General features: G+C 38.2%; 1 protein-coding gene across 2 annotated transcripts in view; it reads left to right on the top strand.

Annotated features, from left to right (window-relative positions):
- Window positions 1-11531: 11531 nt before the first annotated feature.
- FAM204A (family with sequence similarity 204 member A) overlaps window positions 11532-17913 on the top strand; it is a 33455-nt gene continuing 27073 nt past the window's right edge. The window contains exons 1-5 of one of the 2 annotated variants that reach the window (XM_027595976.1): window positions 11532-11592; window positions 16562-16803; window positions 17336-17423; window positions 17561-17591; window positions 17752-17851. In XM_027595976.1, the coding sequence (XP_027451777.1) occupies window positions 11532-11592; window positions 16562-16803; window positions 17336-17423; window positions 17561-17591; window positions 17752-17851 (522 nt within the window). The other variant, XM_027595977.1, reaches the window with a different exon arrangement.

The following is a 17913-nucleotide window of genomic DNA, read 5'->3' as shown; positions in this document are numbered from 1 at the left end:
TTTATGATTATATTAAAATATAATATGTCAGATAATTGCCTTTATATCAGCAACAAAGAACCCAAAGCATATACCATACTGACATAATAACTGTCCTCTACAATCTGGTTCTGGATGTTTCCATTAAACTCCCTGTGTTTCACTTCTTTCTTGCATAAAATATGTTGCCAAATCCTGTATGTTTGTAACCTCTTTTTCATATTTTTCTTGAAACAGAAAACATGGTTTTTGTTTCTGGCTATTGCCAGTACTTGTCACTTAGGTCATTGTACAACCTGGTCACCAGCTTCCCCACAGCAGCCTGCACACTTCCATCAGCCCGTCTTCACGGTTTGATCTTTACTCAACTTTCCCGTTTTTTTCCAATGATGATGAAACAGGTTCAGGTTTAAGAACTTTAAGACGTTGAACCTAGTCGCAGGTATCTTTGTGACTACAAAGTCCAAAGTCTTACTCTTACACCATGTTACTCTTCCCTGAGCATGACCTAAATTTCCCTAAAGTATAATTTTCCTATCAGATACACCTATTAAGTTCTTTACACCCTCCTAAGACCAGCTGGTAGCCTTCCTTTACCAAGAAACTCACCTGCCATACCTATCTGATTTCATTGTCTCCTACTTATTGCAATATAACACTGTGTTCTAATCTCAAAATAGCCCTTACCATTGTCTGCTTTATATTAAGGTTATTTACATCTGTCTGTCTCCCTACTAGCTTTTAGATTCTTGGATGGCAGAGACCATGTCTTATCTGTCTTATGTAATTATCCTTCCCTTTTATCCTAAAACAGTATTTCCCACAGTGCTTTGCATCTAATAGATATTAAATCAGTGTTGGATAAATTAAATTAAAACTCCATTTTAAAATACAAGAAAGTTGGGTTCTGTGTTTTTGAAAGAAATTTCAGTGTTTTCTTTCAGTTCCAATGGCAATTTTTATGAAAAAATAGCAATTATTAACTAAATGTTTCTGTATAGAAGAATTTTTCTCAACAAGACTATATTTTGTATATATTCTGAATGTATTCTGTATAGGTAAGGAAAAATTTATGCTATGTTTACTCATTATTCCTCATTTAAATATTTACCAAAGACCCACTATAAAGCACTGTAGGGCATGCAACAGTTAAGGTGGTGCCAAGTAAAAAGTATCAGTCCTTGATCTTAAAGACTATAACCTAAAATGAATAAATTCTAACAACTATAATAAGATTCCATGAAAAACACAGGCTGTTTAAGAACATATGCACCTGTGTGGGGGCACCTGGGTGTCTCAGTCATTAAGCATCTTCCTTTGGCTCAGGTCATGATCCTAGGGTCCTGGGATCGAGCCCCATATCAGGCTCCCTGCTCAGTAGGGAGTCTGCTTCTCCCTCTCCCACTCCCCCTGCTTGGGTTCCCTCTCTCGCTGTGTCTCTCTCTGTCAAATAAATAAATAAGACCTTAAAAAAAAAAAGAACATATGCACCTGTCTGAATTAGATATGCTTCCACTTCCAGTCATGGCCAAGCAAGCTCTGTCAGACCAATATTTCCACTGAGACTCTGGAAGAAGCAAGATGAGTCCTTGAAGACACTAGAGAGTGAACGAAAACAGTCATACTGGAGAGGTTGATTACTTGGAAGAAAAAGATTTCAGGAGAAGTTTAAGTTTGTTTTACAGCTCTTATCGTGAGGGGAGGCCGTAGTCAGCTCTGTGTAGGAAGTTTAGATATTGGAGAGAAATCTGGTCTTACTGGGGAAAGGGTTTGGGTTGATCACAGCTACTAGAAAGTAAAAGGGAATCTTGAAAAGAAAAGAGATAGAGAAGGTGAGCCATTAGGGAGAGGTGAGCACTGGCTCACTTGAATAAGGAACACAGAAAAGCACAGAAGTAAGGGACAAAGTGTGGAAGAAATAGAACATAACTAAAAAGATAGTAGATTTAAATCTGACCATGTGGATAATTACATTAAATATAAATACTCCAATTACAATTAAAAGAAAGAGATTGATAGGATAAAGAAGAAAGAACTAGTATATATTGTCTACAAGAAACACTTTAAATGTAAATGTATCAGTGTTTTAAGAATAAAATAATGGTAAAAGATGCCATGAAAATACTAGTAAAAAAAAAAACGACAGAGTGGATATATAAATATCAAACAAAGTAGACTTCACAATGAAGAATTTTGCCAAGAATAAAGGTAGCTGTTACATAACAACAAAGAGGTCAAATGACAAAGAAGTCATAAAAACTCACATATGCACCTAAAACTAGCTTCAAATACTAGAAGCAAATTGATATAAATGAAAAGAGAAATAGACATATCCAAATTAATAGTTGGAGATGTCAACATTCCTCTTCGATAATCAATTGAACAAGTAGACAGAAAATCAGTAAAGAAGTAGAAAACCTAAATATCACTATCCACTAACTTGATCTAAGTGACATTTATGGAACAATCCACATAACAGCAAAATTCTTTTCAAGTGCATGATCAAAATTTTAAAATTGTATTTCTATTTAATAGAAATGAACAGTTGGAAATTGAAATTAGAAACAGTACCATGTACAATATAGCACAAAAACCGTGAAATACTTGGGCAAAATCAGAAATATGTACATGACTTACAGGCTGAAAATCACAAAATATTCATGAGAGAAATTAAAGCAAACAGAAGTAAATCAGGAGATAAATTTCTCATGGGTTTGAGAACTCAGTAATGTTAGGATGTCAGTTCTCTCAAAATTGATGAGTAGATTCAATACATTCCTGATCAAAACCTCAGAAGTATATATATTTTTAATAAGAGTTGAAAAACTAATTCTAAAACTTGTATGATAAAGCAAACAACTAGAATAGCCAAAACAATTTTTGGGGAGAAAAAGAATATGGTTGAAAGACTCACATTACCCAACTTCAAAACTCACTGTAAAACCACTGTTATTAAGAGAGTGTGTTATAGAAAAAGTCTATACACATAGACCAGTTGGGACAGAATCGAGGGTCCAGAACATAGAGGTACATAAATGTGGTCAATTTGATTTTCAAAAAAGGTGCAAATGCAATTCAGTGGATGAACTAGTATCAACAAATTGCCCAAAAATCAACCTTAATTGATTTTTTGGACCATATAAATAATTAACTTAAAATGGATCACAGGTCTAAAATCTAAAACTGTACAAGTCTCTAGAATAAAACAGAGGAAAAATATCTTTGTGACCTTGGGTAAGGCACATATTTCTTAGACATAACACAAAAAGCACAAACCATGAAAGAAAATATCAACAAAGTGAACTATATTAAAATTGAAAACTTTTGCTCTTTAAAAGACACTGTTAGGAAAATCAAAACACAAGTGACAGACATTACTATCATTAGGAAAATTAAAATTAATACCACAATGAGATACCACTATACACCTATTTGAGTGGCTAAATTCTTTTTTCTGTCCCTGACAAGAATGTAGAACAAGTGGAACTTCTATACATTGCTGATGGGAAGGAACAATGGTACAATCACTTTGGAAAACACCTGGCAGTTTCTTATATAGTTAAACTTAATCTTACCATACAACCCAGCAATCCCTCTCCTACGTACTGACTTAGGAAAAATGAAAACCTTTGTTCATACAAGAACCTATATGTGAGTGTTTTAGCATCTTTGTTTATAACTCATAATTGCTAAAGATGGAAAACAAAATCCAAACATCCCTCATCTGGTGAATGAATAAAAAAAACTATGTTATAGCTACACAATGGAACACTACTCAGCAATACAAAGGAACAAAGTGCTGATGCATTCAAAACGAATGATCCTCAAATTCATAATGGTATGTGAAATAGGCCAGAGAAAAGACTACATACTATTTGATTTCACTTACATGACTTCATTCTGAAAAAGGCAAAACTATGAGGATAGAAAACATCTGGGTGGTTTTCTGCAAAGGGGCATAAGGGAACTTGGAGTGATGGCAATATTCTGTATATTGATTGAGGCAGTGGTTACATGATTATATGTAATCTCACAGATTGTACACTATAAGGGGTGAATATTATTGTATGTAAATTCTACCTCAATAAACCTGACTTAAAAAAAAAAGAATGGGGAGGTCACTTGGGTGCCGCAGTCAATTAAGCATCCAACTCTTGGTTTTGGCTCGACTTTGATCTGAGAGTCATGAGATAGAGCCCTGAGTAGAGCTCCGTGCTCCGCGGGGACTCTGCTTGAGATCTTCTCTCCCCCTCTCCACCCTGCCCCTCCCCACTGCACGCTCTCTCTCTCTCTAAAATAAATAAATCTTTAAAAAAATGGAAGTGAAATAAAGGTATTTTCAGAAAAAAGAAAACTAAGAAAATCCAGTGCCAGCAAAACTACACTATAAGGCGTACTAAAGGAAATTCTTTAGAATAAAGGTAAAGGAAAGCAGATTAAACTCAGGACCACAGGATGAGATGAAGAACACTGGAAATAGTAAATATATGAGAAAATGTAAATGACTATTTTTTTTGCTCTTTATTCTTCTATTTTTTTTAATTTTAAAAAAGTTTTTATTTATTTGACAGAGAGAGAGAGAGGCCACAAGCAGGGGGAGTGGCAGGCAGAGGGAGAGGGAGAAGCAGGCTCCCTGCTGAGCAGAGAGCCTGATCAGGGCTCTATCCCAGGACCCTGGGATCATGACCTAAGCCGAAGGCAGATGCCTAACCAACTGAGCCACCCAGGCACCCCTGCTCTTTAACTTTTAAAATACATATATCATTTAAAGCAAAACAAAACACTGTATTGTGGTATTTACAATATATGTAGATTTAATGCATGTGACAACATTAAAGGTGTGTCAAGAACAATAAATGAGACTGTCCAGTTTCAAGGTTTCTCCATTTTACATGAACTGTTAAAATATTAGTCTTAAATAATCTGTGAAATGTTAAGGATGGATTCTGTAATTCTTATAGTGACTACTAAAATATAAGACAAAGAGGTAAACGTAAAAAGCCAATATATAAATGAAAGTGAAATTCTAGAAAGGACTGAGAACATGTCTATTATGCAAGACCAAAGAGTGGAATGTGCTTTTCTTAACTGGAATAAGACAGGTAAACTCAGACAAAGTTTAAAAATAGAATGCACTTCAAAACAATTTCCAAGATAGAACCTTACAAGGGTAAGATTGTATGTGGCAGATCATTTAGGATGTCTTCAGTTTAGCAAATACATAGTTTCAAGTATTTATTTCCAAAGAATTATAGGAAACTCAGAATCATTATTTCATTGGAGACAGTATCCTAAATGCTGATTAGATTCCCAGGCCTTAGAAGATAATGTCACATTGCAATAAAATCAAACAAAATAAATAATAATGCTGAATAAGAAATGACTCTCCCTTACTCTGATTAGTGGAAGCTTTGGAAGATATTCTTTTTTTTTTTTTAAGATTTTATTCATTTATTTGACAGAGAGATAGGCAGAGAGGCAGGTAGAGGGAGAGGAGAAGCAGATTTCCCGCTGAGCGGGGAGCCTGACGCGGGGCTCGATCCCAGGACCCTGGGATCATGACCTGAGCCGAAGGAAGACGCTTAACCAACTGAGCCACCCAGGCACCCCTGGAAGACATTCTAAAAAGTTCTTTTGGACACATTCAGGTGAGATTCTACTTCTTTATTTAGTTATTTCACTTTAAACTTACAGCTTTCTTTTCCTTTGCAAGCACATCATCATCTTGTGCTTGGCAGTTGGGATTAGTGTGGTAGGTAGGGGTGTTTAACAGATCACAAAAAAGATGATGGAGCGCAAGACACCAAAGTTACTAGGCTAAAACTGGAAAGAGGTTTCTAGGTGGTGTACCTGTATCTGTGAGGAAGAAATTAGTTGACATGGAATTTCCAGACTCTGAACTGTAAGGATCAAAGAGAAGCAGAGATCATTTTTTACATTCTCTCTGCACCAAGAGGAAAATGTGTTAGGTTGCTCTGCTTCCACCTATGTGACTAGTACTCTCCTGGAACAGCTTTGTTATTCTTTTTATTTTTTGAATAGATTTTATTATTTATTTTTAGAGTTATTCTTAAGAGTAAATTGGGGATGTGGTGCTGATGGTGGAAAGGAAGTGAAGTGGCATACAAAAGCTTGTTTGCGGGGGGTATTTGAAAGACTGATTTAACTAAAATTGTTTTATGGGAGTTCATAGTTCATAGTAAAGGAGGTATCCCTGAAGGTTGGGTTGAATTTATAAAACTGCAGAATATGAACTTTGGAGAGCAGGGAGCAAAAATAAGGTCAAAGGTGTGCAAGCAAGAATGAAAGGAAATGAATGGATGAATTAATGAATGAATGAATGATGAAAATATTAGACTTGATGCTCGGTATGCCCCCATCCACCATGACCATTGCCTTTGTCCAGATGCTGATCACTTATTCCATCATGGTCTTCCAGCTGCATGCCTTTCATGTTGGCTCAACTACCTCCAAATTCACCTTTACTATTCACAGGACTGTGAATTTTAATTTCCCTGAAGAATCTGCATCATCATATCCTTGGTCCAAATTCTCTAATTCCCTCACTGTATTAAGACAGAACTTGTCTGTTTGCCTGACAGAAGACTCCCATAGTCTGACCCAACCTGGTTTTATGTTTTACCTAAACCACAGCATTCTTGCCTCTCTGCATTGGTTCACGTAATTCTCCTATGTCACTTTCCCCATTTCTCTTCATTCCATGTAGTGACATTTTCACTTCTGTCATCCATTCATCCTCTCCACAAACATTTACTGAGCACTCCCTACTTGACAAGGACTGTGCCTTCAAAGGAGCTCACAATCTATCCAGGTAGACTGACCTATGACGACAACTAATTGTATCTCAATGGAATAAAGCCCTAGTTGTGCTATGTATCAAGTATTATGAAGACATAGAGAAGAAAAGCATGAACTTCATGAGTCAAGGAAGGTTTAACTTAGGAGGTAATATTTGATCTTGGTTTTGAAGGAGGAAAAGATGTTCCACAGGTATAAAAGGGAAAGGGTGGCACCTGGATGATGCAGTCAGTTAAGCGTCCAACTCTTGGTTGGGCTCAGGTCATGATCTAAGGGTTGAGAGATCAAGCCCCATGTCAGGTTCTATGCTCAACGCAGGTCTGCCTAAGACTCTCTCTCTCCCTCTCCCCCTCCCCGCTGGGGTCTCTCTCTCTCTCTCTCTCTCTCTCTCTTTTAAATAAATAAATAAATAAATCTTAAAAGAGAAAGCTATCCCAGTCTGAGGAAATAGCATGTGCTGAATCCCACCTAGCTTACATTCCCATTCTATAGGACTTCTATAGTTTCTACTTACATCATGCACCTCACAATTTTAGTACTTATGGTGTAAAATGTATAATTTATAATCACATTAGATGTCTCAGACTACAAACTTCTTGACCTGGCTAGCCAGTTCATATACTTCATTTGTATTCTCCTTGAACCTTAGCTAAGTGCTATCACTGGGTATATAGTAAGGACCACAAAGATGTTGACAGGTTAATCTGGTAATCTATCAACATTTATGGATTCCTTATTTTTGGATTTCATATAATTTTCATCAATAATGAACTATTGTTCTTTTGATTTTTAAAAGACTTAATTTTTTTTAGAGCAGCTTTAAGTTCACAGCAAAATTGAGGGAAGGTACAGAGATTCTTCCACATATACATTGTCCCCACACATGCACAGCTTCCCCTATAATCCATATTGAGTGGTACATTAGTTACAATTGATAAGCCTACATTGATACATCATCATCACCCAAAGTCCATACTTTACATTACAGTTCACTCTTGGTGTTGTATATTCCAAGAGTTTAGGCAAATGTATAGTGACACGTATGTATATCTATTATTATGGCATCATACAGCATATTTTCATTGCCCTAAAAATCCTCTGTGTTCTGCCTGTTCAGTCCTCCTCCCTCCAACACACACACACACACACACACACACACACACACACACACTCACTCCTTAGTTTTTATGTGTAAGGTAAGGAAACTAGTATTTATTGTAGTAAACTGTTGACTACATGCTAGGTTCTGTGTTAGAAGCTTTACACATGTTCCTTCATTTAGAGAGATTAGTCAGGCAGTGGGCTGTTTTGGAAGATGAAGGTATTGGGGAAAGGGAGACAAATATAGACCTCAATGTAGCAAACCAGAAATGATTGAAGAGGATCCCTCTAATGGGATTTGATCACTTGCTATGTACTAAGGGGGATGGAGAGAGAAGACGTATTTTGCACCTGAAGCCTCTCTTTCATAAACTCCCACCAAGTACACATCCCACTTGGTAGCAATGATGTCTATACTTTGCTGACTGTGCTAAGCTGGGATTCATTAGAAACTTCACCTTAAAAGGAGCAGTGTGTGACAATGAAAAGAGCATAAGCTTCAGAGTCCAGTGAAACTCCCCACCCAGGTTTTCCATGTTACTAGCTGTGTCACATTAGGCAAGTTTCTTAAACCCTTGAAGCCTTAATTTCCTTGTCTGTAAAACAGATACAATAGTAACTACATCATAAAATTATGTTATCAGTTGCAAAATACCTAGCATACAGAAATGCTCTAAAAGCCTTCCTCTCTTCCTATGTACAACCGATTGAAACTGAAGAAGTTGAAAGTACCAGACATGACCAATAAGTAAAAAGTGCTTTTCTTTGGCAACATCCTTTATTACAGAAATTTTGTTTCCTCAAATGTCAACTCTTGCTGATGTCATAGTGTTAGTTGTTCAACATACTCTTGGAAGGCTAGCACTGTTTATAGATGGTTCAGTTTGCAAATTTAGAAAGCAAATCTAGGTGGAGAAATTGTCACACATTTCCTAAAATTCAGAACTCCCTTTTTTCTATTCTTTTGCATTAAGTCACTAGACTACTTTTTCTTTAAGGCAGAGCATGAAGCATTTTGTACAGACCGAAATTAACTATTCTCTTTCTCAGTTTCAGCCAGAAGGACATTTATTATATGTTCAACAAAGTCATATTCAGTTTTCCAAACTGAGAAATATTTAAGGGTTTTCATTATATTTGGGGAAATTTTCATCAATCAGAGATTTAACAGCTACCAAGAAAGACCTCTACAATTAATCTTTTATAACATGAGTGCGCCTTGTAATCTCCACACTAAGAAAAAAATTACTAAATATAGGGGAAAACTCTTCATAAACTATAATATTTCTTGGGAAAGCAAAACTGCTTTATGATTTTTAAGATATGTTTGAGGATTTAAATGAAACGTACATGTTTGAAATTAGGGCCAGATGCAACACAACTCAAGTCCAATTCACTACCTGCATCACGTTTACTGTGATTTAGTAAAAGGTATTCAATAATTCTATGTTTCATAGAAATCTCACAAATACAAGTATTTCATTCATAAAGTGCATGGTTTGGCAGGTTTCCAGGGCAGGAATTTGCTGGAGGAGAGGTAAATTTATTGATTAAAATAAATCAAATGACTGACATTTCCCCCAGAAAACTGGCAAAACAATGATATTCGGAGACCGGAAGTCTTACAACCAGAACCAGAAGAAAATTTTGAGCTATTTACATTTATTTACATTTGTTATAGGAATCCTATAATATTATAGAGTAAACAATTAGACATTTGAGAATTCTCAAATTTTAAAATATGTATTTTTGGAGTGGGACTTTCCAAAACCTTTAATATGAAGTCTGGTGTTTGTAGGTCCTTGGATTTATTATGATTATATTCCTCCTCTGTCCTTTGTACCTTTATATGCACTGAATAATGAGTACTCTGATGGAATATGTGCAGAAACAGTTCTTAAACAGGTCAATATCACTCCGTTCCTACCCTGTGTCTCAGTTCTTCCTCCTCTGTGCTCTCTTTCTCCACTCTGGTCACACTTCCACCAACAGCATTTGTTATGACTGAAGGTTTGTGTACCCCCAGATTGCTGTATTGAAACTCTAACCCACAGTGTGGCTACATTTGGACATGGGGCCTCTAAGGAATTAATTAAGGTTATATAGGGTCATAAGGGTGGGTCCCTGATCCTCTAGGATTAGTGTCCTTATGAGAAGAGGCACAACATAGCTTTCTCCTGTGCACATGCATTCTTTCTCTACAAACACAACAGGAAGAGATCCTGTGAGCACACAGCAAGATGACTTCTGCCTACAAGCCAAGAGAAGAGGCTCCCGAATGAAACCTACCTGCCAGCACCTTGATCTTAGACTTCCCAATCTTTAGAACTGTGTGGAATTAATTTCTCTTGTTTAAGCCACCCAGCCTGTGGTGTTTTGTTATGGCAGCGTGAGCAGACTAAGACAGTAATTAAGAGGCCCAAATGTAACAGCCATAGTAGCACTTTTATACACATCCTTTCTTTAACTGCCTGACTTGTTAAAGATTTGGATTGGGGGAAAACGTTATTGAGACCTGGACACAATTGGCCAGGAGAGTTTCACACAGATCCTGAAATCACTCAGACCTGCTTCTATTCTAGAATCAGAGAAGGTCAGCAGGAGAAGGGCTTGAGAGACCCAAGCTTGTCAATTCAGGTTTTATTATGATTCTGGGGTTACAGGAAAGTATGCCACACACCTGGCATATCCTTCTGGGAGACACTGGGAGTGAGGTAACGGACAGTTACCTAAAAAGCTTAAACATCTGTTTACACTAAATCATGATATATTAGAGTGCAATGCAAAATTCTTATACATTTTTAGAATGCTTCAAAGAAAGGCATTATAGATAATGTTAACAACAGTAACAAGTAGCTAAGACTTGAAATTACTGTGGGCTAGATAATGCGTTAAGGACTTTATGTGTATTTTCTTTCATCATCCTCATGAAAATAGGGAAGTCGTCTTATCATCATTACAGAGCACTATTTCGGAAAGTGGAAGCATTTCTAAAATAGCCTGCACTCTCATCACTATCACATTCTTCTGCTTTGTATTCTTCATAGCACCTTCTTTTTTCTTTTTTTCCTTACTTATTTTCTATGCTTCCCCCAACCCCCTCCTCGGGGCCTGAACCAGCGGCTGTCACGGAAAAGGGGCTCAATAAGCTTTTAGTCAAGGCCACACATCTGGTCAGTGTAGCAGATGGTAAGCACCAGGAGAGCAGGAGTCGGGACTGTTTTCCGCTAAGCAGAGGCTGGCAGGGTGCCTGCTCAATAAAGAAGGAAAAAAGAAAGGAAGGAGGAAGGGAGGAAAGAGGGAGCGAGGGGTAAAAGGCTGAATGAATGGAAATGTTCCCTTAAGAGCCTAGAGAGCATCTACCGCGAACCTCCCTCCTAGGAGGAATGAACTCAGTTCAAGGTCTAAGCCAGCAGTTTCCTCATTCCCCAAACCAGCGAGCAGCAGGGAATGGGGAAAAGAACAAAGCCTTTAAAAACGTTGAGAAGAAAGGGGGAAACGGTGAGAGAAAAGAAACAGAAGGAAACGAATCCGGGGCTGCAAACAGAACTGAAAGCGAGCTAAGCCAGCTGGTTGCCATGACGACCCGAGGCCAGAACGGCCCCAGTCCATTGGCTGAGATGCTGGAGCCAATGGGAAGGCGCGGTGTTGGCGGGGTCTTAAGATGGCTGCCGGGCGGCCGGCTCCTGACGGGTGAGTACGGCTGATTGCGAGGCTGCTTCCCGGCCGCCCCGAGCTCCGACTTGACGGGTCCGGGAGGGCCGGGTGCGGGGAGCCAGCGAGCAGGTGTGGGCGGCCTCACAACCTCACGGCCGCGCCAGCAAAGCCCCCGGCCGGGCCCACGGGAGCGTTCGTGGGGCTGGCCTCCGCTTTGCTTGGAAGGGACGTAGCGCCTTCCCGAGCCTGTTGGTGGGAGAGGGGTTCTCCGTCCCACCCCGGCCAAAGTGAGAGGGTGAAGCGGCCTTCTATCGGGGAAACAGGCTCCTGTTTACAACTGCTGTAGCCCTGGGAAGAGCTGCAGTTAATGGGAGTGTCAGCGGGTTAGACGTCCTGCACCCGAATCTGCGGCGCTTAGTTCTGAGCCCGGACGGGGTCCTTCCCGTTTGGGGGTCGGAGTGTGGCACTGCCGCCGGTGAGCCTGCCGCGTTCCGGGTCCTGCAGCGCAGCAGGAAGAGGTGTACCTTTTTAGAGCCACCCTTTTGCAGTCTTGAACCTTGTAAGTATTCTCACAGCGGCATCCGACTTAAAATGAGCCTCGAAATGTTACTGGTTAACTCTAAATCTTTCCGTGCAGGGTCTTGGGACATGTTTTCCAGGCCTTGACGAAACAAATACCGTCTTTTATTGGAACATATGCATACATACAACATCCTGCCAAATAAATAGTTTGGGTAATCAGACTGGGAACTTAAATTCGAAGTCAGGCCTCTGATTCAGTTGGACTTTATCTTTTTGAGAAAAGACAAGATAGTTCATGAATGGGACCTTTACATTAATGTTCATGATACATGCTTAAAAGCATTTTAGTAAAGTAATTCCGAGTCATGGAAACGGATTATTGTGTAAGTTGTTTAACATGATGGTGGGTGGTGGTTTATGATTATTACACAAGATTAAATTCAGATCAGACAAAATTCAGGTTTCTGTGATTATTCTAGTTGAATACAAAATATGAGAAATAAAGACAGCTCTTCGTATGGTGAAAATAGAATTCAAATTCTGGAATATTAGAGACGGGAGACATTTACCCATTAAACTGCTCAGATTGGGTTTTGGTTATAAGCAGTCGCCTGATCTTCCAGAAAATATGACATTATTACCCAAAACTCTGATGTGATTTTTATGTATACATTTTAGCATAGCATCTTACATAAGTTTCTGCTTTTAAAGAGTGAGACAAATTTTTTTCTTAAGCAAATTTTAACAAAATTACAGGCTAGAGTCATTCTTTAGACCCACTCTCAAATCTTTTGTCTCCACGAATGTATTACTCCTTAAATTGCATCCTCTAAAAGTTTCTAAGTTGAAGCCCTAGATTTCTGCTTTGTAAAATAAGCATATCACAATGCCTTAGGCAAGTCAGTTACCTCACCTGTAAAAGGGGTTTAGATAGTAATTTCTAGTGGAAGGGTTGTTGTGGGGATTAATGGTAAAAGAATTTCTGTCACATTGTTTATATGTGACATTGTTTATATGCCATATACGTCATTGACTTGCTTTGTTTTTCTTTCTGATTCTCTTTCTTCTCTGTAACTGGGGTCTCCTTTGCTTTCTCTAGAGCACCTTTCAGGTGTTTTGTCTGACATGCAGTCTTACTGAAAACTGGAAACCTTGGCTGTGGTGGCGGGGTTGAGGAAAGAAGCCTTATCCACTGGGTTATCAGGGTTTAATCAGTATTGCATCCGACTAGTATATCACATCTCTTGAGAATGGCTGAATAATTTTCACATTTAAAGGGTAATTTGGGATGATTTACTTTAGAATAAAGGCATGGGGTGAGAAACGTTTCAAAGAATTAGAGAATCATCTTTAAGAGCAGCCAAAACAGGAGTAAGCACCAGGCCTAACCTAGCACCAGTTGATACCATAGTACAATTGGAAATGTATGAGTGACATGTATATACTATGAATTCAAAGATAGTGTTTTCAAACAGCCCAAAGCAAGTCACAAAGCAGCCACTCCATATTGGCTGGTTTACAGTTGAGCTGCTGCTCACGTGGGCAGCTCTACTTTGCAGTCTTCTCGGTGAGTTATCTGTGTTTATCAGTGGCCATGGAGTTGCCCTTGTATATATTATGTATTTTTGCAGTCACAGGAGAATGGCACGCCACTTTAAAGATGTTCAGGAATTGAGTTCAGAAACATGTGTTATTTGAGTTTTGCCTTATTTTATGGATTTGGATGTAGAATCTAGTTTCTAAAATTTATTTTAGTTCTTCTTTTTTCCGTGGGCACACACAAGAAATTATCGTACCAGCCGATGTCATACTGAAGACAGGCCCAAAATGTGATCAAAAAATGCTTGAGAGCTGGTGGGGAAAGGCAACTCCAGGGCACCTGAGAGTGCTCCCCAGAGTGAAGCACGTTTGGGTGCCCAAAGCATAGACACACCCTGTAGGGATGCTGAAGCAGTGTGTTCCCGTGGGAGAACTGTGCCTGTCAGAGAGGCACATGCCTTTCATTAGCAGCCACAACTGAAGTCTGGGCCGAGTGGTACTTGGCTGCCGATGGGCAGATGCTTGCCATGAGTGTAGAATGTCGGCTCCATGAGGTTAGAGATTTTTGCCTGTCCTCATGTCTTAAAGAGTGCCTGGCACACAGTGGCCTTGCACAAGATGCTATGGACAGGGAAAAGAAACAGTGGTTTCAAACATAGAACCCCAGTTTTGCTAAGAATGCTGAATCTGAAATTTGTTACTGTCCTTAAGCTCTGAAATAGATAACGAGCCTAAAGGTATATAATGTGTCAGTGGCAAAGTCATGTTGGAGCTTATTATCATTCCCCCTCCGTCTACTCCTCAGAACAGTAAAAATATTTTTACTGATGGCATAACATCTGTTTTTCAATATTGGCATATTTCACATGATGTCTTTTGTGCTAACAAAGTATCTAAAGGTTCCCCGTTCCAACTGTTAAAATCCTCAGACCAGGTTTAGGGGTGGATCCAGGTTTTATGGGGCTTGGAGCTTATATAATTTTGGGTCTCCTCTTTAAGAAAAGGAATGCAAATTCTAAATAGAAAATTAGGTATAATGCTTTGGAAAGACCTGTGCAAGAGGAGCCTTGACACTTAGGCTCCATTATCTTCCTGCTTCTGGTTTTATTCCTCCATTCAGAAAACCAGACACCAACATTTTTATAGAAACTTAATGTTAGACTGTGGAAATCATGGAGGTAAATGATTTGCATCAATTGCTAAGTGAATGCACCGCAACCTTAGAAACCTCAAAACTACCCTGTGAATGCTGCTACCCATAATAGAAATTATAAAAACATAATATGTGGCCATAGAAATACTAATAGCAAAAAGAGCTCAGCATCGATCAAGCCCCTAGAACCTCCTAAACATTGTGGTGAGTGTTTTCATAGCTTATCTCATTTAATCCTCAGAATAACCCTGTACACAATATGACTATCCTTGTATTACAGCAGAAAAAGCTGAGGGTCAGAGGTGGTACAGATGATTTCCTCCCACTGCTAGTATATCGTGGGGTCAGGATTACAACTGGAGCAGTGAGATGTCAGAGCCCTTCTTCTTAACAAGCCAAAAGAGTGTTTTGGTGAGGTTGTTTCAGAGGGCTAACAACTGTGGAAGCTGGACCCAAACTGCCAAAAATCAGATCTGATTCTTTGGACCTGGGAGGAGGTTCCTAAAGGTTATCTGGAATCCGTTATTCAGATTAATGCAAAATCCCGTGGCATCTTTGTCTCAGAGACAATGGTGGTGGTTTTCTCATTAGGTTAATCACAATAGGGGCCAGAAAACTCCGCAAAAACAGTTTCCATCCTTGCATTTTATTCCTTCAAGGTTGATGGTAAATCATGAGCAGTACAATCAGCTTCTCTTTTTTAGGCATCTTTTTGTTTTAAAGATTTTATTTATTTATTTATTTGACAGAGACAGACAGAGAGAGAGGGAACACAAGCAGGGAGAGTGGGAGAGGGAGAAGCAGGCTTCCCGCTGAGCAGGGAGCCCGCAGGGAGCCCGACGCCAGGCGATCCCAGCACCCTGGGATCATGACCTGAGCCGAAGGCAGCCGCTTAACCGACTGAGCCACCCAGGCGCCCCTTTTTAGGCATCTTTTGAATGAAGTGGTTTTGACTCAATATGTATGTCATGTGATTAATAGTGAAAATGTACTCAGTTATCATAATTTTAGCAGATTTTAACTCCAGTTTTTAAAAATAATTTTTGATAAACTTAACAGTAGTTAATATTCTCTCTACCAGCGGGCCATATAGCTAATGATAGATATTATTCTGAACTTTAACCTTAGTTAAGCACAATATTGTTATTCAAAAAAGCTGTATGTTTTTGTTCAATTGTTAGGATTAACATTTAATACTCCATTTGGTATTATTTTAGCAAACAGTGTAAAATTTAAAACTAGGACATTCTTTTTACTACCCCACCTTCCTCAAACTACTTGCACAGCCTAAAAATTTTCCTTTGAATAATTGTTTCCCTACTTCTTGGACAATAAGTCCCCTGAAAGTTCAATTCAATACCAGTGAAACATTTGACTCTCTTTTTTAATTGTGATAGCTTGAAATATAGTATTATAAATCTTAAATTGTGTGAAATATATGTTGTTAGGCTCTTAACATTCTTGAGCAATGAATGCTTTTACTGAATTTATTTTTTTTAAGACAAAATTATCTATATATTAGAGAATCCAGGTCCTGTTTTCTTTAAGTCATTCATCTGTAGGTATGTCTTATAACAGACTTGCTTAAACTACTTTTGTACTTTTTAAAAAATTTTATACACGCTAAGATTTTAATTCTTTTAATATGGAAGGTACATCCCATTTGAGATTAAAAGAAAAAAGTCTAGATGGACTGTTCCCAAGCCATTGGGATAATTACTAGACTCTTGGGGTTTTAAATTTCTTTCCATGTCCACTTTATATGTCTAAATTCATCTTTTTTCCCTTTAGAAGAAAAGATGTGGAGTGGGCTGCTACCTCCTGGCCTAAATGAAAGCGATATTGAGTTGAATTCTGAAGATGAAGCCCCATTAGAGAACTCTGGATTTAACTTACAGGAAGATGAAGAAGATGGGGCCATTACAGAAACAGAGGTCTCGGATTTCCCAACTGATGGACCAAAGCCTGGAGTAGAGGCAAATGTAAATGCATATGAAGAATGCCCCTCTGGAATTCCCTTAAATATGTGGCATGTAGGTTTTCTCTGATGTGTTCTCATTAAAGCCTTTGCGTGTGTGTTTGTGCATGCTCCTGTGTCTGCCGTGGTCAGAATGCCTGTTCTTGGGAGGTAATAGGGAAGATTGACTCAGAATACTCTGGGTCTGTGGTCATCCCATTGGGCACTCAGATGCTTGCTTTCATCTTTGTGTTGTTTTTTATAAAAAGAGGAAGAAAAACATTTGGTAGGATTAGCTACTTTGCTTAACATAGTACATTAATTTGATCCCTTTGTCGTCTGTATGAGTCACTGAATTTTACTCTCAGATAATCAGATTGACTTACGTCGAAATAAATGAAGGTAAAAACTCAGGTTGTGAAAGAGTCTTAGAAAATAGAGTATCTCAAGAAGAACTGAACTACTTCTGTTAAATTTGTATTTTTATAAATGCTAGAATATATTTTTATTACTTAACATGTTTGTTATTTTTTGAATGTATGCTTTGCTTCAAAATATATTTACGACTTTTTTTCTCTCTCTCTCCCTCTTTTTTTACTTTTATATAGAAATTTCAAGAATTGCATAAAAAACATTCTGAACAGAAAACCTCAACTTCAGGATTCAGAGGGAAAAAAAGAAAACGCTCCAGGAAAGGTGTTTTGTTTTAATTCAGGTTGTCAGTAGTGCTAATGTTAAATTGTGACTAATTGAGCTCAACAGTTTTTAATAAGCATTAATTTTGAAATAACAAATGAATACTCAGGTATTGATACTTTGTGAATTCTTTTCAGGTAAATTGAAGAATGAAGAAGATTCTTATAGGTACGTGGAATTTAAAATATTTGTCTGTTCTAGACAATATTGTAAAACTTGTACCAATAGTTGAACTACTTATCTCTGAAACATAAGAACTAGTTTTTGTGATTTGTAATTGTAATAACCAATTAAAAACACTAAAAATAAGTTATCGTCTGTCTTGCAGTGAACAGACCTCAAGTGAAACCCAGTGGAAGGAGCTTACTCAGTATTTTGGAATCAATGATAGGTTTGACCCCCCTGTTAAAAAGAAAAAAATTGACAAGGTAAGATCTTTTTTTTATCGTATTTTATATTAGCCAGTAGAAAATGTTTGTAATTAGCCTTA

The sequence above is a fragment of the Zalophus californianus genome, chromosome 15, assembly GCF_009762305.2.
Source record: "Zalophus californianus isolate mZalCal1 chromosome 15, mZalCal1.pri.v2, whole genome shotgun sequence".
NCBI classification, from domain to species: domain Eukaryota; kingdom Metazoa; phylum Chordata; class Mammalia; order Carnivora; family Otariidae; genus Zalophus; species Zalophus californianus.
This window is presented reverse-complemented; position numbering and strand designations above follow the sequence as displayed.